At 41.1% G+C, this 24869-nt stretch overlaps 1 protein-coding gene across 6 annotated transcripts in view; it reads left to right on the top strand.

The window, feature by feature from the left end:
• Positions 1–24869, top strand: part of SLC25A21 (solute carrier family 25 member 21) — a 274630-nt gene that overhangs the window by 241845 nt on the left and 7916 nt on the right. For 4 of the 6 annotated variants that reach the window (XM_053380122.1, XM_053380112.1, XM_053380132.1 and 1 more), the window contains 3 exons: positions 8179–8245; positions 15705–15764; positions 18298–18405. In XM_053380122.1, the coding sequence (XP_053236097.1) occupies positions 8179–8245; positions 15705–15764; positions 18298–18405 (235 nt within the window). The remainder of the gene's footprint in view (positions 1–8178; positions 8246–15704; positions 15765–18297; positions 18406–24869) is intronic. The other 2 variants (XM_053380149.1, XM_053380158.1) reach the window with 2 other exon arrangements.

The following is a 24869-nucleotide window of genomic DNA, read 5'->3' on the forward strand; positions in this document are numbered from 1 at the left end:
GAGGATAAAGAGCTAATTTTGGGAACCGAAGTGCCACCCTCCCGGACCCGGGAGTGTTCCGCGAGAGAGCCTGTCGATGAGGTACTAAAGAGTTTGACAGCTGTCAAAGTAGCTGTCAAAACGGAAAAAGAAAACTTTGTTTCTGTTGCTTCTGCTGGTTATATATGTTACAATTTTTGTTACAATTTGTTGAAAACAAGGAAGAACTGATACAAACTAGCTGGATTTTTGGACTTGGATTGGAATGAACACTAAGAAACCAAAATCCCTCTAGAGGGGGATTTGGGACATTACAAGAATGGCTGGAGAAGGGAGAATTCAGGCTGAATTGGACAGAGTCTTTGTTCTCTTGGGAAAGTTGCAAGGCCAAATTGATGTTTTGGCTATAAATGTTACAACTCTGGACTCAACTGTAAACAATATCATTGAAACTGATAAGGAGTTGAATCTGGAAGTTTATTCAACTGAACAGAAAGAGAAATTTGACAACTTTGAGAATTTGGAGAAGGAGACATATGTTGTCCCTGAAAAGCTGCAGATGATGAAGGAGGACTTGAGGCCTGACATGATGGTAATGAAGGAAAATAAGAATTTGATGTGGAAAATCTGGCCTGAATTGGAGATTGAAGAAAGGAAAGATCTCCTTATGTGGAGATCCGAAGACCTAAGGATTATAAATTTGCTCAAGGTGGAGGTTGGAGCCTTGGGGACATTTGGACTTGAAAGGAGTAAGAAACAAGATTTGGGTTCCACCTTTAAGTATGGAGGACTGGTTGAAAGAAACATGGATCCTGAAGGGCCAGAGCTTCTCCGAGAGTTGGTGTTTAATTTTAAGGACTATCAAAAAAACCAGCAGAGAGGAATTGAGAGAGAATTAAGAGCCTCGGATGTGAGATCTCCAGGCTAAATATTAGATTAAGACTGATGGACATTTGTTGGGGACTGGAACCGGGAAAGGGGGGTGGGGTTTGGGGATCCAAAGGGTACATAAGTATAATGTGTTTTGCTTTTATTTTTGTTTTTGTAATGTTTATGAAATTTGGGAAATTCGTGGAAGGGAATTTGGGTCGACTTTAGAAAGAATGTTTTAAGAATAGGTATTGATGTATAAGTATTGATGTTTAAGTTTGGGTTTTTTTAAAAAAATGAACTAAATTAAAGGAAAATAAGGTTAGCAAAATAAATTGAGGAAATGGATGAAAGAGTAAAAGTAAAATAATAACATGTTAATTTATTAGGTTAAGAATTATGGTTAAGGATTTGCTGAATCAATAATTTGAATTGGAATACAAAAAGGGGAGGTATGAGGAGGTCGGGAAAATATGTCAATGAAAGTAAATTTTGGTGAACTTAATGTGTTTTTAATTTTTATGTATCTTTTTTCTGTTTTTTCGTATTTTTTTTCTTTTTTCTTTTTGACTTTTTATATTCTTACTGTATTAATTTTGAAAATTTTAATAAATATCTTTTTTAAAAAAAATAGTTATGCTGTTCCATTAAAAAAAAATACAAAACAAACAGCGGTATACCTTTCCAATAAAAACAACAACAGTCCCTTCCCATTTCTAATGAAGTGAACCCAACATAATAAGAAAATATTTTAGCTGATTCTAATAAAAGGTATCCTACCAATGTTATTTTGTTGTTGTTTTGTAGTAGTAGTAGTAGTAGTAGTAGTAGTAGTAATAATAATAATAATAATAATAATAATAATAATACAGTGGTACCTTGGTTTTCGAACATAATTTGTTCTGGAAGACAGTTCAACTTCTGAAATGTTCGAAAACCAAGGTGCAAAGGGCAGTCTGCAAATTTAATTGAGAAACACCTAGCAGAAGCCATTCAACTTCTGAGGCATATTCGAAAATGGATGCATTTACTTCCTGGTTTCGGTGTTCGAAAACCGAAACGTTCAACTTCCGAGATGTTCAAAAACCAAGGTACCACTGTAATAGATCCAGCAGAGGAGGGAGATTTTTTTTGTCAACTCCCTGTTGCCCTACAGTCCCCTGTGACCCCCTCCCTTGCTGTTCTCAAAAGTCCCCCAACCCTGTAGATTCACTTTTCAGGGGAAAGGAAGAATTTGTGAATGTCACAACCCTGCTGCACTTGCACCAGCAGAGCATCTCCGTGAGCAGAACTCCACCCATTGTAAACCTGGATCCATCATCAAAATTGCATCCAGGTTGATTGTTTCCCCCTTTAATGAATCATAAATTATTATTTCAGCACTGTATGGGAATCAGAGAGAGAAAGAGGTGAGGGAGATGGGGGGGGAGAGAGAATAATTTTTGAACTTATTTGCAACACGGTAATAAAGATACAAAAACAATAGCCCCCTCCATCCCCCACCAAGCAGCCTGGCGTCAGCTTATGAAAATTAATTTAAATCAAGGTGCCACAATTCAAATATCCGTGGAAGTGTTCCTATGATTTACTCAGATATGCACTTTGCACTGTGTGGTGTATTTTTAAGAGCACTCATCTAGTGTTGCCAAACTGAAAAAGTATTTCTAACATCAGTAATACTGTACATTTCACACCAAACATTCTGTGCATCTTCACTGGCAGAACTCTGCAACTCATCTAAATCCAGTGAACCCCTGATTCATGCAGGGCAAGGGAACAGGGCCCTAAAGGTACTTTCTGTCATTGTTTCAATTACAGAAGTATGTGGGTAACAGGCTTGGATTTGACAGCAACTGAAGAAAGAGGATATTATATGCATGCCTTCAATCAGCTTTGTATTTGATCCTTAAAGGGAAAATTATGTGAGAGACAGGGGAGGAAAACAACAAACTAAGCAAGATCCCAATTTCAATATAATTTGGAGAAAATAACTGATTTGGGTTGGACATGTTGCCAAAATGGATGACTCAAGGCTTCCAAACAAGAAATGGAAACCAGAAGGGTGCCTAAAGCCTTAAAGAAGAACAAATTGGGAAGATATGATTGACTGTAATGTTTCAAAATCAACTATTGCAAAGACGAATTTGGGTGGCTGCCCAGAACACAATTGAATGGTGATGTTCATTTAGATGCTTAATGCTGAAACAAAATAATGCATTTTAACTGTGCTTCGGTTAAAGCTGCAGCTGTTAACTCTTTCCATTTCGTTAAACGTTTAGAGATGTGGTGACACTTTCTTGTCTTCTCTTTCATGCTGAAATTCGGAACACGTATCTATATCGCTGGTGGTGCTGTCCTCTTCCTTGAACAATAGCAAAAATGAAGGAGAAGGGAGAATCCTAGAATTTGTTATGGGACCTTAAGACCTATCCATATCTTGAGCACAGTAGCTGCCCTCATCACCATCTCTGTTGTCCTCCACCAGTTGGAGGGATAACTGCTAAAATGGGAGGCCTTCTTTTTACCCACAAAGGTTCCTTGCGCAATTTAGAACTCCCAACTTCTAGGCGTCTAAATCACACAGGGACCCAACACAAGCAGAGTAGTCTACTCACTGCAGATGTTCTGCCCCCAACACACCAAAGGGAGCTGTGGGACTGGTGGTGCTGGCACACTGGAAGAGCTGAGATTGGAGGCCACACCTAATGTTTACACCCCCATGTGATGATAATTGGGGATTGCCTGAATGTCATTGCTACTAACGCTGTAGCCACTATATTCTTATTAAGTATAAATTTATCAGAAGTGTGTTTTCGTCAGAGGCAGAGATTGACTCTTTCTTTACTTTCAGGCAGAAAAGAAGTCTTTCCTCCCTGCTGGAGCCAAGAACTAATCACTTGCCCCTTAGCCTTTACATTTGCTTCTTTCTTCATGCCCACTTTAGTCAGGTGCCATAAAATAACTACTGCAGGACACTTGTATGCATTCAGCATGGCCTGGCCCTACCATTAGACAGAGTGAGGCAGCTGCATATATTATATATTATTATATCATACGATACTTTATTATTATAGAGATACTGCTAACTTTAATGACACCCCAAGCCCACTAAGTTAAGAAGAAAAGAAAGGGGAGGCGGGGGAACCAGATTTGGAAATAAATTAGGGAGTTACTTGAAGAGCAAATTAGAGGGAAAGTAATTCACACACACACAATTTTTTTTTAAAAAAATACCATGTTGAAATGTAAATATTGAGCTGGCTTTCCATAAAGTAATGGTTTAGATCTAGAGTTTAGACAAGCTTCACAGTTTTTTCTGAATCTCCCCTCCTCACTGCAGTCTCTTGCACGGTCACATTCCAGAGAGTTCTCTGACCCTTAGGACAGGAGAAAGCCCAATTGGCTGCACCAGAGAACAGAAGCCCAACAAAAATGACCAACATAAATGAATCCTGTAACAATACACAACACCATCATGTGAATTTAATTCTTCCTCTATGTCACATTCTTAGATTCTATTTATAACTCTGCGCACCAACATTTCAGCATAAACCTTCATAATGAAACTTTGATAAATAATAATAATAATAATAATGAAACTTTGATCAGTAATATTTTGTGGGCCCAATATAACTGTGGGTGGAGGATATATTTATTCAGTTCATAGTTTAATTTGAACTGATCTCTTCTAATGTGAACTGACCTACCTAATTTGCCCTTTTCTGAATGTAAAGTGAAATACAGCTATCCTTTGAAATTCACACATCCCTGAATTTTGTGGGGCAGTTCTCCAACCAAAAAAAGTATACAAAAATGCTTAGACCGAGGGGAAGTTTGCATAAAATGTAGGTATTCATGAAAATAACAACCACAGATGTATATATGAGATATATGAGGAGAAATGATCACTAAAATCTCTGAGATCATCTATAGGAATGATTGGTTGTCCCCCAGGTTGGCAAGGCTTATCAGCACAAAACTGAGCCTTCAGTGTCATTGGCCCAGTCTTATGGAATTCCCTTCCAACAGATATTCAGCATGGGTCTTCAGGATTCATTTTTAAATTTTTGCTAAAACTGTTCTATGCCACCAAGGTTATACTGACTGTTAAGGGGACAGTTATCTGATAACCTGTGATCTATGATTTTGTTTTTTTATGTGGTTTTTCTTGATTGATTGATTGATTGATTGTGTGTGTGTGTGTATGTGTATGTGTGTATACATATTTTTAATTAAGATATGGTAAGCATATTAAAAATAAATAAATAAAATGCTAGCGTATTTTCATGGTATGTTTTCATGATACATTCATGAAGCTGCTGAGAGAATGTGGCAACCTGGACATAAGACAAGGAAAAAACTGACAGATGACCACCATCTACAAAAACATAAAATGAAATAGATGGTGCAAAAAACAACAACAGTGTTTTTGTGTGGTTTTCTTCTGACACGTGCTCATGCGTATGAATAAAGATTTCTCTTCTGAAGCCCCAAAATCTACTGCTTGAAACAGCTGTCCCAGCTTGCCTCCCAGCAAGGTTGCTTCTGCAGAAATATCTGTAAGGATACGACTCCCGTCACAGGATATCCTGGTTATATCTTGGGCAGTTTTTGGCTTTCGTTGCTCACAGCTCATGTGCTTTCCATTATTTGCTGTTTCCTATGTTCCTAGATCAAATGCACATTTTCTTTTCCCTCTCTCCACATGCACTGACTTGGTCTGTTTCTTGAGGGGCACAAGTAGACTTCAAGTTGAACCCTTGTAATGCAGGGCCAAAGTCAATTCATAGATGTTTGAGGTGCGGACAAGACAGATCCGGTGTGTCTTACACAAGCTACGATCCATTGATGACAAGTCATACAGACCTTCTGGAGGCAAGGTGTTTGAGGGAGAGAATTTAATAGAAATCTGATTTTCAGCAAGGCAGGTGATGAGCTGGGTCTGTTGTGCCTTTACCAGCTCACTTACACTTACCATCTGCTTTCACTCCTTCCTTTAAACAAAATCTATTCAAGCTACATGTAATTCCTCTAGCCATGCCAGATACAAAATGGTGGCAAAGACCCACATGAGGATTGTATAAGAGTACTCAAATTAAAGGGGGGTAGGGAGAGCTCACATTCATATGTTCTGGATATGTTTAGGGGTCTTAGTAGACCACAAGCTTAACATGAGTCAACAGTGTGATGCAGCAGCAAAAAAAAGCAAAGGCTATTCTAGGCTGCATCAAAAGATGTATAGCGTCCAGATCAAGGGACATAATAGTCCCCGGTCTATTCTGCCTTGGTCAGACCACACCAGGAATACTGTGTTCAATTCTGGGCACCACAATTTAAGAAGGATGTTGACAAGCTGGAACGTGTGCAGAGGAGGGCGGCCAAGATGATCAAAAGTCTGGAAACTAAGCCTCACAAGGAACGCTTGAAGGAGCTGGGTATGTGTCAGGAGTGTGTGCAGGAGCCAGGCCCTGTGACCGGTAGGGCTTAGCAGGCCTGGGGCCTTCCTAAGTTTGTTCTCAAGAGGCAAGGGGCCGCTGCACAGGTGAGGCCGATTGGTAACTCACAGCACCTGGTGGCAAGAGCCGGGAAGGCATATAAGGTCAGCATTTCCCTTTGGCTCTTTGCCACAGCAACACGCTTCCTGCCTTGCTGCATTTGGCTTCTTGCTTCCTGATCCTCGGACCCTTGGCTTCTTATCCCCTGGTTTTCTGACCCTCGGACCCTGGGCTTCCGGACTCCTGGCTTCTGGACTCTTGTTCCTGCTCCCACCCCACCATCTTGCCCCCAGTCCTGATGTCCTCTGCCAGGACTTCGACCGCCCATAAACCAGACCGTGACAGTATGTTTAGCCTGGAAAAGAGGAGACTGAGAGGAGATATGATAGCAATCTTCAACTGTCTAAAGGGCTGTCACATGGAGGATGGAGCAACCTTCTTTTCTCCTGCTCTGGAGGCTAGGACCTGAAGCAATGGATTCAAGTTACAAAAAAGGAGATTCTGACTAGACATCAGGAAGAACTTCCTGAAAGAAAGAGCTGTTTGACAGTGCAACAGTCTACCTCATGAGGTGGTGAACTCTCCTTCCTTGGAGGTTTTTCAGCAGAGGCTGGATGGACACGTGCCATGTGTGCTTGAGTTGAGATTCCTGCATTGCAGGGGGTTGGACTAGATGACCCTCGGGGTCCCTTCCAAGTCTACAATTCTATGATTGGGAAAATATACACAAATCAAACTGTGAAATTAAGCCGCAACTGTTCCTGCAAATTGAATTAAATTTTGAAGGAGCCTTCTAAACATATGCCTTTCAATTCCCCTCTCCCAAATGGTTGTATCTGTGTGTATGCACTAGCACTTTCCATTCATTAAAGATTATATTACCTATTGAAAGTCTACCTACCTAGATAGTAAACAATTAATGAATGATGTTTTTCTCTGCATAAAAAGTAGTATGGTTTGAATGTGCGACTAGGACCTAGAAGACAACAATTCATTCCTGAAGCTCAGTGGGTGACTCGAGCCCCAGCCCCTCACCCCCAGCCTAATCTAATCAATTTTGGTGATAAATTTAGGTGGGGAGAACCATATATATAGGGTTGTCATATTTCAGAAAGTGATAATCTGGACACAAGTCTTTTGCTTTTTGTTTGCCAAACTTCTCCAAAAGCTACACTTTCTACATGGGTTGCCATATGTCTGGATTTTCCCGTGCATTTAAGCAATTTCTGCCAGGACCCGGTTTTAACGGCCAAATCCCAGCAATGTCAGGGAAATTCTGGATATATGGCAACCCTACATATATGACACCTTGAGCTCCTTGGAGGTGGGGTAGGCTATAAATGTAATTATAAATTATAATAAATATGAAGTCCCACTGGATAGTATCCAACTAAGTTTTACTTAGAGTAGACCCATTGAAACCACCATTTCTTAATTTTGATGGGTCTACTCTGAGTAGGATTATTATTGGATAGTATAGCTTCCAGCCCTAATCTATATACACTGTGTGTTGAATTTGTGTTTACTTTTCGCTTATTCTTTCAGAGGTGTAGACTCAGATTTGAGCCATGTTCCTCAAATAATTCATTTCAGTTTTGTCCTCTTGAAGTCAGTGGCATTATCTCAGGATACGTAATTTAAGGACTGCAGCAGTAGTTACACAATCAGTATGAAAACAGACCTTCACTGTTGACAATAAGGGCTGTTCTGAATAATTAAGACTGCCTTGAGATTACTGTAGTTGTTTTATTCTGAAAAGAAAACAGGTTTGCCACTTGGCTAATGCTCATACAGTACATACCTGAATAACCTTTTCTTTTTCTTCTTTCAATAGATTGTTCGGTTTCTACAAAGGTATACTCCCTCCAATCTTGGCTGAAACTCCCAAAAGGGCAGTAAAGGTATTATTCCACTAATATAATTCACTATTGTTATATAACATATGACAGGTAACATATGAGATAACACCAGTAGCAGCTGATGGGGCTGGGGCATTGTTTAGGTGTGTTTGTTGCTGCTATTATTGATATTAATGTTTTGTATCTTTATTTTTTAGATCTTACTGTGATTTATGTGGAAATTGTTCAATTTGGTTGCACACTTTTGGATGTGTTTTATTTATGGTTTATTATTACTTTTGTTATGTTTGTAATTATGCAAATCTTTTCACGTTGCAAGCTACTTTGAGCATGGTTTTAAGTATGAAAAGGTGGCATACAAATTAAATTATGATTGTGATAGGGCAGCGGTATTCTGCTGACCTTCTGTTGCCCTCATTGCTGCTGCTCACCAAGATGTTGAGGGGAAGAGAGAAGGCAGCGGTGAGGCTGGTGCGGTGCAAACCACTGGCAAACAAATCTAGTTTTCCTGCCAGTGCAATTGCATGCAACGACCTCAGCGCCCTTTTGCCTTCTACCTCCCAGTAAGCCATGGCCACGTGGCCAGGGGAAGGTCAAATGAATACAGTGGTACCTCGGGTTAAATATGCTTCAGGTTACAGACGCTTCAGGTTACAGACTCTGCTAACCCAGAAATAGTACCTCAGGTTAAGAACTTTGCTTCAGGATGAGAACAGAAATCGTGCTCTGGCAGCGCGAGGCCCCATTAGCTAAAGTGGTGCTTCAGGTTAAGAACAGTTTCAGGTTCAGAACGGACCTCTGGAACAAATTAAGTTCTTAACCCGAGGTACACTGTACTGCCACCCCACCAAGATGCCAACAACTAACAACAACAATAACTATACTGTAACCAATAAAACGCTAACACACATTTTTAAACCTGATTTTTTGTTTTGTTTCCAAATAGCACTGTAAAAATTCTGTGCGATTAAGAGCTTTTCACAAATGGGCTTTGTTTCTTTGTGTAAAACATTGCCTGCTTTCTCTGTGCTCAAATCAGCTTTTTGCGAAACATAATGGAAACACCAAAATAAATAATTAAAATCCAGGCTGTTTCAAACAATTAAAAAAAATGAAGAAGTGAGGGGCTCGACCTGCCACCTAGTCAGAGAAACATTATGTGTGAGCTAGAAAGATTCACAACCAGGATTCAGCTTCAGAAAACTGATGTGGGTGGCCAGCTGCCATATAACAGTAGGGCCAGGTGAAACTGCTGATCCCATAAATTCTTTTTAAAAGGCAGGCCCTATGGATGTCTGGGGTCCTCCATGAAATAGATGGCGAGTTAAGCAAGTATTATACCACCTGGAATTTCAGATTAGAACTCCATTAAGCTGAGTGTAGACCTCTTTACACATGTCTCACTATATCTGAATTGATGGAATAGTAGTAGCCCGTCTCTACCTTTTCTTTTTCTTTTCTTTTCATTATAAATGTTTTTATTGAGTAGTGAATGGTACACAGAATTAGGCAGCAGTATAAGGTATGAAAATGGAGAACTTGATAACATATAAACCATTGCTGAATACACATCAGTAAAAATAAAAGTTGTCTTTGAATTCTTTCCAGATGCGAACCATTTTAATTTGGGCCTTCCCTTTAGGATACAGAACCTCCCCACCGTGGATGATAGGGGAGGGCAAATACAAAAGGTTGACATAGCTTAAATACACACTGTGTCCAAATGCTCTTTCTTTGCAAAACCTCAGGCTTACCCTCACATACTGGGTTAGATGTTCAGAGAGTACTATAGAGCACATTCTGTCCATCCACTCTTTAAAGGAGAAACTTTCCTTATACTTCCTGTGCCGTGCAATCTGAAATTCAGTGGCCTGCTAGTAACCTTGCATTTCAGATAGAATTGTCTGGATTGCTTGCTAATCTTAGATTGAAAAAGAGAAAAGAATGTGGAGTACTTGATTTAGATAAGGAAGCAGATTTTGTGGTTGCATGCATGTGAATGCATACACACACACACACACACACACACACACACAATGTTCAAACATCTGTTGATAAATACATGATGATTGCAGACTAAGATTCCCCCCCCACACTATATTTATATATACAAAGTCCATCAGTATCTATAATTGGATGTTCACATAATTATGAGTCTATAAATTAGGAATTTTTATTTTAGAATAGATTGAATTGGGACAACTTGCTTGAGAGACCTTCCCCATGAGCTTTGTTTCAACACTAACAATACAATCCTCAGAAGAAAGTCACACTGAATTCAGTGGCACTTACTTCTAAGGAAATTGTAGATTTGTCCCAATTTACTAGGAAAGAGTTACCCAGAGAAGCGGGGGTGAATCACCAAACGTTTTTGTGTGTGTGTGTGTGTGTGCGCGCGCACACACACACACACGCTCGATGGCCCTTGGAATCCCTTCCAAATTTGATACAATAATTCGAGTTGTATTGTGGTAATTTTGTACAGCTGCCTCCATACCTGCCATCCACATCTCAGGGAAACTTACAGAGAAAGGCTGCCTTGAATTATAAAACTGCTGCGCTGATAAAAGATCACTCAGATAAACAAACAAGGCCGAGTTCCTGTTCAGAAGAAAAATATAATTGTCTATTCCTTTGGTAAATCCATTTGCATGTAAAAATAAAGCCATTATAATTAAGGTAATATGTCACTTGGACGCCATGTGTCAAAGACAATTTCACTTTGAAGAGTTCAGATCCTTTGTCTGTCTGTCTGTGCCTCTTTCTGTCTTTCTCTGCCCGCCCCCCTTTCTGAAAGAAAGCTGGTAATTCTGAAGGATAAAAAGCCAAACTTTATAGCCCTGATTTAGTTTCGACTTAAAGAAAAGACATGAACAGTGCCAGTACAATGGTTAACAGATGATCTTGTTGGGCAAATACATATTTTGCACGTGTTCCTTTCCAGACATTTTTACCTTAATGTTATTGAGACATATGGTAAGTACTTTGACGTTTTTTCTCTCCTCTGTGGAACTTAGATTTAAATGTATCTTTGCCAGATGGACAGCACTGGTTATTAGATACACGAAGACATATATTTTGCAATTATTTTTCTTTGGAAGTTTGTGAAGAAAGCATTTTATTTTTTTTACCATAGCAAAAAATAAAATAAAATAAATATCACTGTTCAACAGCAACAAAAGTTGCTTCACTCTATTATGATAAGGACATTTTGAGCTCTGAAAAAAAGTGAGCATTGAAGCAAACTGTTGAATTTTCTGAAAGGCTAAGTCGTACTCGCTTGGCTATGTGCATTTTGGTCCTTCATTTAGAGTTTCCTAGGGTTGTTCAGCTTCAAAACTGTCCCCATAATATGAAACAGAGTTGCTGCATACTAACTAGTTCTTCTCTTTATGGCTTTAGGAAGCAATTGTATTTTGAAAGCAAATTTTAAGTGCAAAAGATTGCTAGGTAGCATGCATGGAGGGTATGGGAAACATTAAAGGAATACCTAAAATTCCATGAAAAAGTTCGTTGTGACAATATATAGAAAAAATGGTAGATCTGTTAGTTGAATGTGCAATATGAAAATCTGTTTTGATACTTAGGCTTCAATCCTATACATGCTTTTCTGAGAGGAAACCCTATAGAACTCAATGGCGCCTACCTCTGAGTAGACAGGCAAAGGCTTGTGCTGTAATTTTGCCATTTAGGCCGCAGTCCTAATTTCACCTAATTTTGCATTGATTTTGTTGCTCACTTCTACAGTACAATCCTTCGTAAGTTTACTCAAAGTGAAGTCTCATTGACTTCAAGGAGACATACGACTCCCAGAGCTTTGCGTATAAAATTGCAGTGTTTCAAAGCAATCCACTGAGCTCAATAGGACTTATTTCTGAGTACAAACATATTGTAGGGTTATTGTCCAAATTAATTTTTCACAAGTGTTTGTAGCACAGTTTTTAACATTGAATCCTATACTGGATTCAGGATATTAACTTACCATGTTCTGATTTATAGATACATTTTTGAATACTGCAGTAGGACCAGTTTTCCATGTGCTACATGGTGTAAGGTGACATGTTTCATAATACTTGTGCTTCATCCGTTCGGAAATGTTTAAAGGAGATTTAAAATCCCATCTGTATACTACAAGTCATCTTACATGAAAAGTTTCTTTGGCCTTAGGCACTCACCCATTCATTGAAGCATCAAACTCTCCCCATGCCACACCACACCCCTCACCAGCTCCACTTTGCACCTTCTTTAGTGTTTTTGCTCAGTTGGAATATGTCTTTGAACTCTGATTCTGCCTCTTGCTTTCCAGGGTAGAGGATGAAGAAGGGTGTGTACATGTGTAGAAATTAGCACAAGGGTAAATTGCTCCATCCACTTTCTCCTCTGGCCCAGGCTTCCTCAACCTCGGGCCTCTGGATGTTTTGAGACTACAATTCCCATCATCCCTGACCACTGGTCCTGCTAGCTAGGGATCATGGGAGTTGTAGGAAGCCTGCTCTAGCCCCACCCACCACTGGCACCTGTCCTCCAGAAGAAAGACCACATTGAGGGATGCTTCAAGCATCTGCGACTGGCCCAGTACTCCACACTCCTGTGGACTTGGTGTCAAAGGAGAGTTAAATATTGGGAGAAAAATATGGCAGAAGCCCTGGTAGAAATTGTTAGAATTCCTGTTCCATGATTGCAGTCATGGGATTGTTGTCTATCACATGACGGTATATGTTTTGACTCCACAGAGTGGGAAGCAACGGAGACAGGATGTTTGTGTTACTGTGTTCCGTGAAGTGGGACTATTGTCCTTTGTTCTTTTTCTCTTTGCTGTCTGATGCTAGAGAGAGAGGGAGCCATGTTGCAGCGCTCCGTGTGTGTTTATATGTAAATAAAGTAGATTAGCCAAAATGTTGAGTTGCTGAGGTCTGTCACACAAACTGCGAATACTCTGCGGATCCCTAAATGTACCGATGACTGTTGGCATCGGTTGCTGTGATGTTCAGGCAGAAGAAAGCTTTTGAAGCTCCCGAACAATCGACCAGGAAGGAGGGAACATGCCAGTCAGGCATGTGTCTCTACCAGGGTCCTACTTGAGTGTAGGATGAGCTCCTGACAGAAATATGGTAGGGTGGAATGCTTCTTCCAAGGGTACCATGTGTGAAACCGGTTTCAAATGGGGTTGAACTGGAGCAAAGGGAAATGTTACACTTTACAAAGCAGCCTGAGCATGCTGAAAAGGAGAATTGCACCAAAAACTATGGTTCTCGAGGTCTGAGCTGGTGCTCCACAAGAAGGCACTGGCAGTTGCTGCAGGTAGACTCCCTTACACCCTCCAGGGACCCCTTCATTGGATGTCAGTGAAAACAGTTCTGCTCCAGGGTACAGCCATGTTGCCAGCTGCTGAGCAGTGTTACCCACTCAATGTCTTTTCTCTGAAATTTTAAATGTAAGGGTCATTTCTGAATATATCCCGTGTGTGTGAATGCCATGGTATTTTTTATCGCACCAGGTATCCTCAAAATAGTGTCAAAGCCAGAGAATAGTGATGGGAAATAACAGCTTCAGCAAGGAGAATCATAGAATCGTAAGGGATTCCAAGGGTCATGTCGTTCTACCCCCTGCAATGCAGGAATCTTAACTAAGGCATCCATGACAGATGGCCATCCAGCCTCCAAGGAAGGAGAGTCCACCACCTCTGGTGGGAGTCCGATCCACTGTCAAACAGCTCTTACTGTAAGACTAGTCTTCCTGATGTAAATCCTCTACATCTAGTGGGTGGAGAAACTCCATCCTGCAGGCCAAATTTGGCTTGGTGCAACTCCCACTTTGGCCCACGAGGCCATTTGTGATGGCAAGTGTGGGGAAGAGAGAGACATGCCTGGTACAGCTATGCAGCCGAGTTCTCCGCTGGGTACTTGGTCGTGCAGAAGTACCCAGAAAGGAGTGCTGAAGTTACTTTTCCAGTCTGCTGGATCAGTTGTGTGGCTGATTTTGCCATGAGAATCTCTGCACAGCCAATTGCTACAGAAAGCAGCTTTGCTGACATTTACCTCCACCCCCACATGCCCATGGAGAGTGATGGCTTGGGGCAATTCTCCCTTCCCACTGCAGGACCACATTCAAAATGTCATGCAAGGTTTGTGGAGTGGGGCTCAAAGGGTGGGTGTGTTTAGTGTGCAAATTGTGGAACTGAGAAAATTTGTGTGCTGTTGGAGAGCTGATAATGTACAGTTTGAAAAATGAGAGGAGAGGAATTAGACATGTTGGGTCTGTGTGTTTATTCATCACCTAACCGAAGGCTGTAATAGGGGCAGCATGTAAGCATGTGCACAAATTTTGCAAGGGAAGAATGTGCTCAGTTTCCATACTTAAACTGCCCAAACCATATTAAAATGCCTTCTTTGTGGCCCGAATCATATTTTCGACATCTTTGTGCAGGTAATGCTTCATCACATCCTTGTAAATGCCCTTAAATTACTCCTGGTTTTGCACCTGTTAGCTACTGAATGGAGGCAGATCCATGAATGAATCATTGCCGTATAATGTATAAGCTCTCCTGACTCTTAGGCAGAAATTGCCACTGATACATAGTGTAAGCAAGGAGCAAAGCACCATTTGTGTTTACTGTGTTTCCTGCCCCCCTTTTTAGTGTGGGGGTTTCTAGTGAGAAATTTGCACAGTTGGAAAATCTGCTTTTAAATAGTTATCTGGGGATCTGGGGGTGGAAAAGTCCAGGTTCAAGCAGCCTTACACTTGTGTACCTCTGGATCCAAACCATTGTTTCGTTTTGGTTCTTTAAAAAACAACCCAATAGTGATGGTGATATTTAACGTTAATACTGTGCTTGATCCAATGTTCTTACCAAGTTTTAAAGGAATGATTCCTGTACCAAAGACTGGAGCAATTTAGAATTGTTTTGTCAACTACTCAAATCGTAATAGCACAGTATTGCTGATCTCAACAATGATGGATTTTGCAAGTGTTGGTTCAGTCTAAGTTGTTTAAATTGACATTCAATGATCATAAGAAAAAGAGAAAACTGCCCTGTATTCACTATCTGGAATAAGGAGGAAAGCTTTGCACTGTTTGGTAAGGAGCAGTCTGTTCTTGGCACAAGAAGCTACACAAATGACAAATAGTTATTTGATTTTTGAAGAAGTTTGGAAAGTATTATTATTATCTTTCTGGGCTAAGAGGAAAGAAGATATTGAAATACAAAGCTGTTGTAATTGGATTGAGTGCTTGGTATCTGTATGTATGTGTATATATGGGTGTGTGTCTGTATATATATAGTCTGAATATTTCTAATATACGTTTAAGTGATATGAGAACAAAATTTGCCTGATTCAAATTTAACCAAAGCCCTGTATGTAGTACTAATCACTCAACAACGGACCACCAGATCAAATCATTCTCTTTGTCTTTTGTTAGACCAATAAAGGTAAACAGTTTTCTCTGATAAGAATCTCTACTCCATTCTTGAGTTTTAAATTTCACTGTATTTACTTTCCAGTTTTTCACCTTTGAACAATACAAGAAATTACTAGGAAATGTTTCACTGTCACCAGCACTGGTAAGTAAGGTTATACACTCTTGTAATGGGAATAGGGAAACTTACTATAGTTCCCATTCTTCCTCCTTCTCCTTCTCCTTCTCCTTCTCCCCTGACATTGATCAATATAATGAAATAGGTTGAGCAAAGACACATGAATGGAGGGACAAGTCAGAGAGAGAAGAGAAAAATTGTGTTAGATCCATATGCTTTGTGGACTAGCAGAAAGAACTTTTGCTCACACACAGTGGAAGAGTAAAATGTCCTTCCAATGGCAGCCCCACATTAATTTTGGACCTTGATAGGGGACTTTTCAGAGAGGGTCCACATGAAGGAGGATCTTTGTATATTGTTCAAGTGCAGCTGCTGCTGCTCCTGCCAGTCTGGATCCTACCCTCTTTGTTTATGCAAAATATGGAAGAGAATTTGTGCCTGGAGATCTTTGGGCAGGATGCATCTCATAGATCCTAGGAACTTGGCCACCCAGGAATCAGTCCATGTGACTTTAATGCTGTTACCGAAAAGCAAATTGGAAGAGTGCACTAGCAAAAAAACCAAACCAAAAACTCCTGACCATCTGGATTATAGATTTCTTGGTTAAACAAGTTATAGGATTGGAAGCATTTCTGGAGTTTGGCTCTCTCAGTGGAAGTTTTGTGACAGGCATATTTTTGCTCGCCATATAAAGGAAGAGACCTTTCATTAGAATTTGCATAATTGGCCAGCGTGATATCAAGTCAGCATGAAGACACTTTGAGTTATTACTATTCTAGTTATTGAATGCATCTGTTATTTTATTGTTATTACATTGTCCTTGAAGATTCTCTCTCTCTCTCTCTCTCCCTTTTCTTTTCTTTTCTTTTCTTGTGGACTGCCACTTTCCCCAAAGAACATGAGATAAATCCTTAAAGTTGCCACATACCTTTTTAACAGTGAAAGCACTGGTTCGTTTTGCTTTCTAGGAGAAAATGGTATTTTGGTGTACAGCATGGTTTATTGCGCTTCATAGACTATGAAATACTTCTTAAAGCCTTGGCAGAGGAGACTGACAGTAATGATTCAAGGGCTTTTCGGCAAGGAGATGGTGAAGGCAAACAAGAGATGTACCTGAAGTCAGGCAGAATGATTTTAGATCTGGCAGAGTTCACAAAAAAGAAAACAAAATTTCCCCCAGCAGATAAAAAGTTGGTTTGGGGGTCTACAACATCTATATTCCATCATAGATTTGAGTGTGTTTAAACCCATTGATTCCAGTGGTCTATATTTTGACCCAGCCCACTTCAAATCAACTGATTATATTTCTGCACCTGTGGTGGCAATGGGCTGTGCCATTATTGTATGCATATTGGTATGATGATTATATCTGGCTGTATGTCACCTACAACTCATCAGCTTATTCACTCAGTATGTTGAAGAATACTGGAAGCTGATTCTGTTTTACTTATGAACTGCAGGGTCTAAAGAGGCCATCACTGTATAATCCTATACATCTTTACTCACAAGCAAGCCCCAGTGCATTCAGTGGGTCTTAGCAGCATGTAATGATTTCAGCTTCTGCCACATACAAACACTTCCTCCCATGCTCTGCAATTTCTCTATTCTTCCTCCAACCCCATGTAGAGTCAGAAGCTTTTCCAGAAATGAACTCTCCTCGAAGATTCAGCTGTCTTTGGAAGAGCCAGAGAATTCAGAAAACCCACTGCAATCAAAATGTATTGCATGCTAGGAAATAGTATGAAATAGAAGTCCACTGAAATCAATGTTCTTAAACACAGCCAAGGCTCTACTGGGTTATGACCAGAGTGCTCAATATTAGGAAACGTGTTTTTTTTAAAGAAAAAGGTTATACTCTTAAGTGATTTTACTCTGTTTTACCGTATAATGTCAATGCCTTGACTGTCAGTTGCATTCTAATGAGGCCATAGCACCAACCAGTATGTTATTTGGGGTATATAAATATTTGCCATCAATTACTAATACCTTACTTAAGTTGTTTGAGAGGTGAAATCTGCCTTAGAAAACTTTTCTTCTAAGACAATTGTTTGCTGAACTGGGAAGCGCAGTTATTTAGTCCTGTGTTTTCTTTGTATTAGATTTACTACCTAATTAAGTCACTGTTTTATACTTCCCTGGTAAGTGGTTTTAAGAGCTGCCTTTGTGTCTATATTATACTCATAATAATGTGTAAATTATTCTTCACGAGGCAAAACTCTCCTTAAACAGAATGTGGAGGGCAAGCTTTACCACATATGCACTTCTTAAAATCAGTCACAAAGCTTCCCCACCCCCATCTAGAGAGAATGTGTTGTTGATAGGACTTTGACATTTTATTTGGAATATTTGGAATGTGGTTTGTGGCTTTTGTAATTTCTTCTGCATGAACTGTCAACATCTAATCAAGGACGAAAGCTGTTTAGTAATGGTATACTACTGCACAAGGGTAGGTCTCTTGACTTTCATCATATCAGTCAGCTTAATGCTCAACTTCAGAATGTGATGTACGGGGATGTTTTACCGCAGTGTGCATGAAAACTGATTGATTTAACTCTTTTAGACATTTGCAGTTGCTGGCTTGGGATCCGGGCTAACAGAAGCAGTTGTGGTTAACCCTTTTGAAGTAGTCAAGGTTAGCCTCCAGGCAAATCGGGATGCTTTCACAGAGGTATGGTAACTGGAATATTTTTTCAATATGTTGGGAAACGCAAGTGCTTGGATAACAAGTATAGAATGTTAATCAAGAGCGAGCTGTAGGAAGAGGGGAATCTCTTGGGGCAGTTTAAAACAAGTGATGGTCCCAGTTTAAGTGTTGCCATTTCAAAACAGCTGGAGAAGCAAATTTGATACGGACGATGCGGTGGGAAATAAGTATTTGGCGGAGCCTCATCAATGTTTCTAGGGTATCCTTTGCTCTGTAATGGTCAGGAAATGGCATGGTACCAGCACAGAACAAAGGGAAGGGGATAGGAGGAAGGGGAGAAGAATAGAAAGGAAGCAGCTTTTTATTTTAAATATATATCCTCTCTCTAAACTTTACAGTTCGAATGGTAAGCCTACAATTTGGTTTTTCAACATTATGCAGTAAATACCCCCCAAAAAAAGTATTCTCCTAACATGCTGAAAATCAACTAATAGAAGAGAGCATGAAGGTGCTCAAAGCCACAGTACATATAGACTCTTACGTTTGTTAGGCCAGAAGATTATGAGGCTATACCTCTGGAACACTGACTTATATTGAACCAGACCATTGGCCCAACTAGCCCATTACAGTGGTACCTCAGGTTACAGACGCTTCAGGTTACAGACTCCACTAACCCAGAAATAGTACCTCGGGTTAAGAACTTTGCTTCAGGATGAGAACAGAAATCATGCTCCGGCGGCAGCAGGAAGCTCCATTAGCTAAAGTGGTACCTCAGGTTAAGAACGGACCTCCAGAACGAATTAAGTTCTTAACCTGAGGTACCACTGTACTGTCCCCAGAGTGGCACTCCTGATAGGGCAGATCTGGAGCAGTGGCAGAGGAAAGGGGGTGCGGGGGGTGCCAGCTGCCCCAGGTGTCATCACTGGGGGAGGGTGACAAAATGACAAAAAATGAGTTTTAAAAAATAAAAATTGGGCTCATGAAACTTTTTAGTTCAGTCAACAAACGTAACAAAATGCGGCTGGCACTGAGCACCACACCGCAGGGGCCGGCACTTACTGCAGGCCCTGCAGTGTGCCCGAGCCACACGTCTCTTCTGGGAGTAACATGGTGGCTTGGGGGCCTGCAGGCTCTGTGCTGCCTGAAGTGACAGTGTGGGACTTGCGTCTGCCCTCCGCCTCTCCCTCCACCACCCTACAGATGAGGGGGAGGTGGCAGAGAGGCATCACACAACGCGTCCCGTCCCCATGGCCAGCTCACCCCGTCCCCAGCTGCAGGACATGCGTTCCGCACCTGGCACCTGAGTGGCTAGCTACACCTCTGATCAGGAGTGATAACCTTCAAGCAGCATAGTCAATTAACCATCAAGTCCAGCATCCTGTTCTTACAGTGGTCACCCAGATGCCTGTGAGAAGCCCACAAGCAGGATTTGAGCATAGAAGTGCTCTCCCTGTTAGAATTCCTGCTCCATGATTGCAGTCATGAGATTGTCGTCTTTCACATGACGGTATATATTTTGACTCCACAGAGTGGGAAGTGACGGAAACAGGATGTTTGTGTTACTGTGTTCCATGAAGTCGGACTATTGTCCTTTGTTCTTTTTCTCTTTGCTGTCTGATGCTAGAGAGAGAGGGAGCCATGTTGCAGTGCTCCGTGTGTGTTTATATGTAAATAAAGTAGATTAGCCAAAATGCTGAGTTGCTGAGGTCTGTCACATAAGGTGCGCAAACTCTGCGGATCCCTAAGTGTGCCACAGTGATGTTCGGGCAGAAGAAAGCTTTTGAAGCTCCCAAATGAAAGACCAGGAGGGAGAGAACATGCCAGTCGGGCATGTGTCTCTGCCAGGGTCCTACTCGAGTGCAGGCTGAGCTCCTGCTCTTACAGTGGTCACCCAGGTGCCTTTGAGAAACCCACAAGCAGGATTTGAGCACAGGAGCGCTCTCCCCTCCTGTGGTTTCCAGTGACTGGTATTCAGAAGCATTGCTGCCTCCAGCTGTGGAGTCAGAGGATAGCCATCATGGCTAGTCACGCAGAACCCGCGAGTGTCCAATAAAAGCTGGGACATCCCATTTTTACTCACGAGAGCACAGCTGCCATTTACGTCGCCTTGATCTTGCACAATTTCGCCCCGAGATCTCGTGTAGGGCTGTGATCTCATGTGACACCCCAAAATGCACGGCTCAAAAAACCTGCATCCTTTTGGGCTCTGTGATGTCACATGAGTCACATGACTCATGCAGGAACATGGACAGTAAGACGCGCATCCCGGTTTTAGGACTCAACATGTTGGACGGCATGGTAGCCATTGGTGGCCCTCTCCTTCATGCATTTGTCTAACTCTCTTTTAAAGCCAGCTAGCTTGGTGGGTGCAGGGACACAGGTGACGCTGTGGGTTAAACCACAGAGCCTAGGACTTGCTGATCAGAAGGTCGGCGGTTCGAATCCCCGCGACGGGGTGAGCTCCCATTGCTCCATCCCTGCTCCTGCCAACCTAGCAGTTCTAAAGCACGTCAAAGTGAAAGTAGATAAATAGGTACCACTCTGGTGGGAAGGTAAACGGCATTTCCGTGCACTGCTCTGGTTTGCCAGAAGTGGCTTAGCCATGCTGGCCACATGACCCGGAAGCTGTATGCCGGCTCCCTTGGTCAATAAAGCGAGATGAGCGCCGCAACCCCAGAGTCGGACACGACTGGACCTAATGGTCAGGGGTCCCTTTACCTTTACCTTTACCTTTACTAGTGTGGTGGGTGCAGAGCAGTTTCTTGTTGGAAGACTGTATGGACAACATAGAGTGGTTTGGGTAGCTGCTTTTGCATTTAGAGACTTTCCTTTCCAGAGCACAGAGACCACCTGGACTTCAAGCACAAAAAGATAACCGAAGCCCCCAGCATACTTCACCACCTCCTTGCTGGAATATAGTTATTCTGTATGCCTTTTATTCAGGGCTCTTACTTAAAGAAACACGTTTTCTTTACTTCAAATGCAGCAGAAATGAATCTACCAGCAAACAGTATGTCTTGACATGTTGGAAAATGCTCAAGAACTTTCTAAAGAAAACAAACAGAAAATTCCTTTCTTCATTTAAATAAGTGAGATATTGGGGGGGGGGGCGTTTTTCATACAGACTTATCTGACTTTGGACACTAAGGTAGCCACAAAAATTAAATAATATACCCCGCTTATGTGTAATAAGCAAATTGCAAACTTCAGAGTGAAGTGATTAACAACAATGCTACGACTGATATCAATTATACTGAGACCCAGTTTGTATATCACAAATGAGAAAAACCATGGCTTAACGTGAATGAGGAAGCAGGCAGGTCCCCAGAGAGAAGATTTCAGTGCCTTTCCCTTGTTCCTGCTGCCACCACACTGCCGAGGGCTGTGCCATTGTTTGTTTGTTTGTACATTCAAGGCCTCTGGTGCCTTCTCCCCATGGTTATCTTTCATGGTTTTCTGCTCGCTACAAGTAGCAGGACAACCACTGGTCATAGCTTTCCACCTGCTAAACAGAACTCAGGACCTCCACCAGCAGTGGTGCTCCTCTATGCCAGCAGAGAGTTGGCCATGCTCAATTTTACCTCTCTTGATCCATCAACATTGCAGAGGGCTGTAGGATTGCACTCAGTCCCATTGAAATCAATCAGGTGTACTTCTGAATGGACAGGTTTAGGATTGCACTGTCTAACTGCACTTCTATACTCACCTTGATCATAGCTGTCAACTTTTCCCTTTTCTTGTGAGGAATCTTATTCGGAATAAGGGAATTTCCCTTTAAAAAAGGGAAACATTGACAGCTATGACCTCAATATGTGATCCTCAGATGGGCAGTATATAAATTTAATAAATAATAATAATAATAATAATATTAGCCCCATTGAATTCAACGAGACTCACTTCTGAGTAAACATACATAGAATTGCACTTCTAATGCCCCCCTAACATAACTTGGCTTATGCCACACATTTCCATAAATGCAACACATTAATCAAAGAATCTTTTCCTGCCCCTTGAATTTTTATCATTTCTTTTCAGAACAATCTTAACGAGCTTCACAGAATCAGTTGTATGTTTTTTACATAAGCCTTTTCCAAATAGATCGCTCCTGTTATTTATTGAGACTGCTTGCAGCGTACTAAAATCATGGTCTGGACAGACCTAGGTAAATATTACCATAGCAATTTGTTTATATTGTTATGGTATTTGTATGCCTCTCCCTGGGCATTAAGTTCTTGCTGGGAAGTTTACAATAAAGCCCTATATTCTATTGCAGCCATATATTCTGTTGTTGTGTGAGATTTGCTTTTTACTCTTACAAAGTGAATCATAGATACCTGTTAGATATATGTAAATCTGAGTGAAACAAAATATTAAAAGGAAATTCAGCTTGCTTGTCACCTGAATAAGCACTAACCTGGTGGGTTGGATATTATTTGGATCATCTGTTGGTCATTTTTGCTGGCATTTTGCAATGGGAGCTCATTAAACAAATAAGTGCATTGAAATCAGCACCATTTACAAAGCAGTAGTCAAAATTGTCTTCATTTCCCTGTTTAAGCATCCTTGCGGAAGTCAAGTTTTGCCTTTCTAATTAAATATTTGACTACACAAAGGTAACATTAGTGAAAAGCAAAGTTAAGCAAGCAAACAATTGACAAGAAAAAATAATCTTTAACTTGGGGCTAAAGACATAACAGTAAAAGATGTTAAAAGCAATCTTCCACAGTCATGCATTGGAGTTTTGAAAGTTTAAGACTCTAGAAATGGTCACATAAATTAGTTACACAGTTCCTCTAATCTGAAAGTATCCTCTCCCTGGCTTATTTAGAAGGAATGTTTACAATGAATATTTTTATAGAAAACTGATATTTTGTGGTTGCGGTTCAAGTGTAGTGTAAAGCAAGGAACCTATGGCCCTCCAGGTCTTGGGGCTCTCCAACAAGATAGGTAGACTTCTGATACGTATCTTATTGGCCACCATGAGAACAGGATGTTGAGCTAGATGGGCCTTTGCTATGATCTAGCAGGGCTTTTCTTATTATATGTAACTCCTGTTAGCCCCAGCAAACATGGTCAATGGTCATGATGGAAGATGTAGTCCAACATTTGAAGGGCCACAGGTTCCAATTATTAGCCGAAAGTGAGAGATTTTTCAGATATTATAGTAAAAATAACACCAAAATAAGCAAGAGAAGCCAAAGGAAGAGTCTAGAATATCTTCAATTGTTCATCAGAAATATATGTCTTGGAACAGGATTGTTTTTATCTGGCTTGTGATACATTTATTGCCTAGAATGTGAGAGTTTCCAGATCTTATACAGTGGTACCTTGGGTTACATACGCTTCAGATTACATACGCTTCAGGTTACAGACTCCGCTAACCCAGAAATAGTGCTTCAGGTTAAGAACTTTGCTTCAGGATAAGAACAGAAATTGTGCTCCAGCGGCGCGGCGGCAGTAGGAGGCCCCATTAGCTAAAGTGGTGCTTCAGGTTAAGAACAGTTTCAGGTTAAGAACGGACCTCCGGAACGAATTAAGTACTTAACTCGAGGTATCCATTCTTAAAGAAATCAGCCCTGAGTGCTCACTGGAAGGACAGATCCTGAAGCTGAGACTCCAATACTTTGGCCACCTCATGAGAAGAGAAGACTCCCTGGAAAAGACCCTGATGTTGGGAAAGATGGAGGGCACAAGGAGAAGGGGACAACAGAGGACGAGATGGTTGGATAGTGTTCTCGAAGCTACCAGCATGAGTTTAACCAAACTGCGGGAGGCAGTGGAAGACAGGGGTGCCTGGCGTGCTCTGGTCCATGGGGTCACGAAGAGTCAGACACGACTAAATGACTAAGCAACAACAACCACTGTAGTTAAAATAATCAAAACTAGGCCTCTGACAGTTCAGTATTATTATTATTATTTGGGAGCCTTGGCATCCCTTCCAACTCTAAAATACTATGATTCTGATTCTATGATTCTATGATTTCTTATTCACTCTTCACCATAAGGTCCCAAGGCAGGTTTCAACCATTTAAAATTGCAATGCTAAAACACTTAAAGGAGATTGCAGTCTGTTGAAATTTTGGGAGGTTGGATAATTGCAATGGAATGGTCTCAGTGGTGGGGTGCACATATTTGTTCTTATTTATTTATGATTATTACTTTAATTTTAAAAAATTAAAATTAAAAAAAACAACAGAAGAGATTGCAGTCAAGAGAATAGGGTGGGTTCAAAATCTCTCTCTCTCCCACTCAAATGTCTGGTGCCAGGGTAAAGAGATGCACACCTTCAGCATATGACAGGTGCCAAAGGAACTTCTGTGGGGAATGAATTCCACAACCTGAGGGCTGTCACAGATAAAGTCCTCTCCTGGGCCACCACCTCTTGAATTATCTCTCAAGAGGGTCCCCTCTGCCTATTGGTGAGAGGGGGGAGTTCTGCAAGGGATTTGCCCCAGAGGCAGTGAAGACGAGACGAAACGCCACACACC

Source organism: Podarcis raffonei, chromosome 1, assembly GCF_027172205.1.
Source record: "Podarcis raffonei isolate rPodRaf1 chromosome 1, rPodRaf1.pri, whole genome shotgun sequence".
Classification (NCBI taxonomy): Eukaryota; Metazoa; Chordata; class Lepidosauria; order Squamata; family Lacertidae; genus Podarcis; species Podarcis raffonei.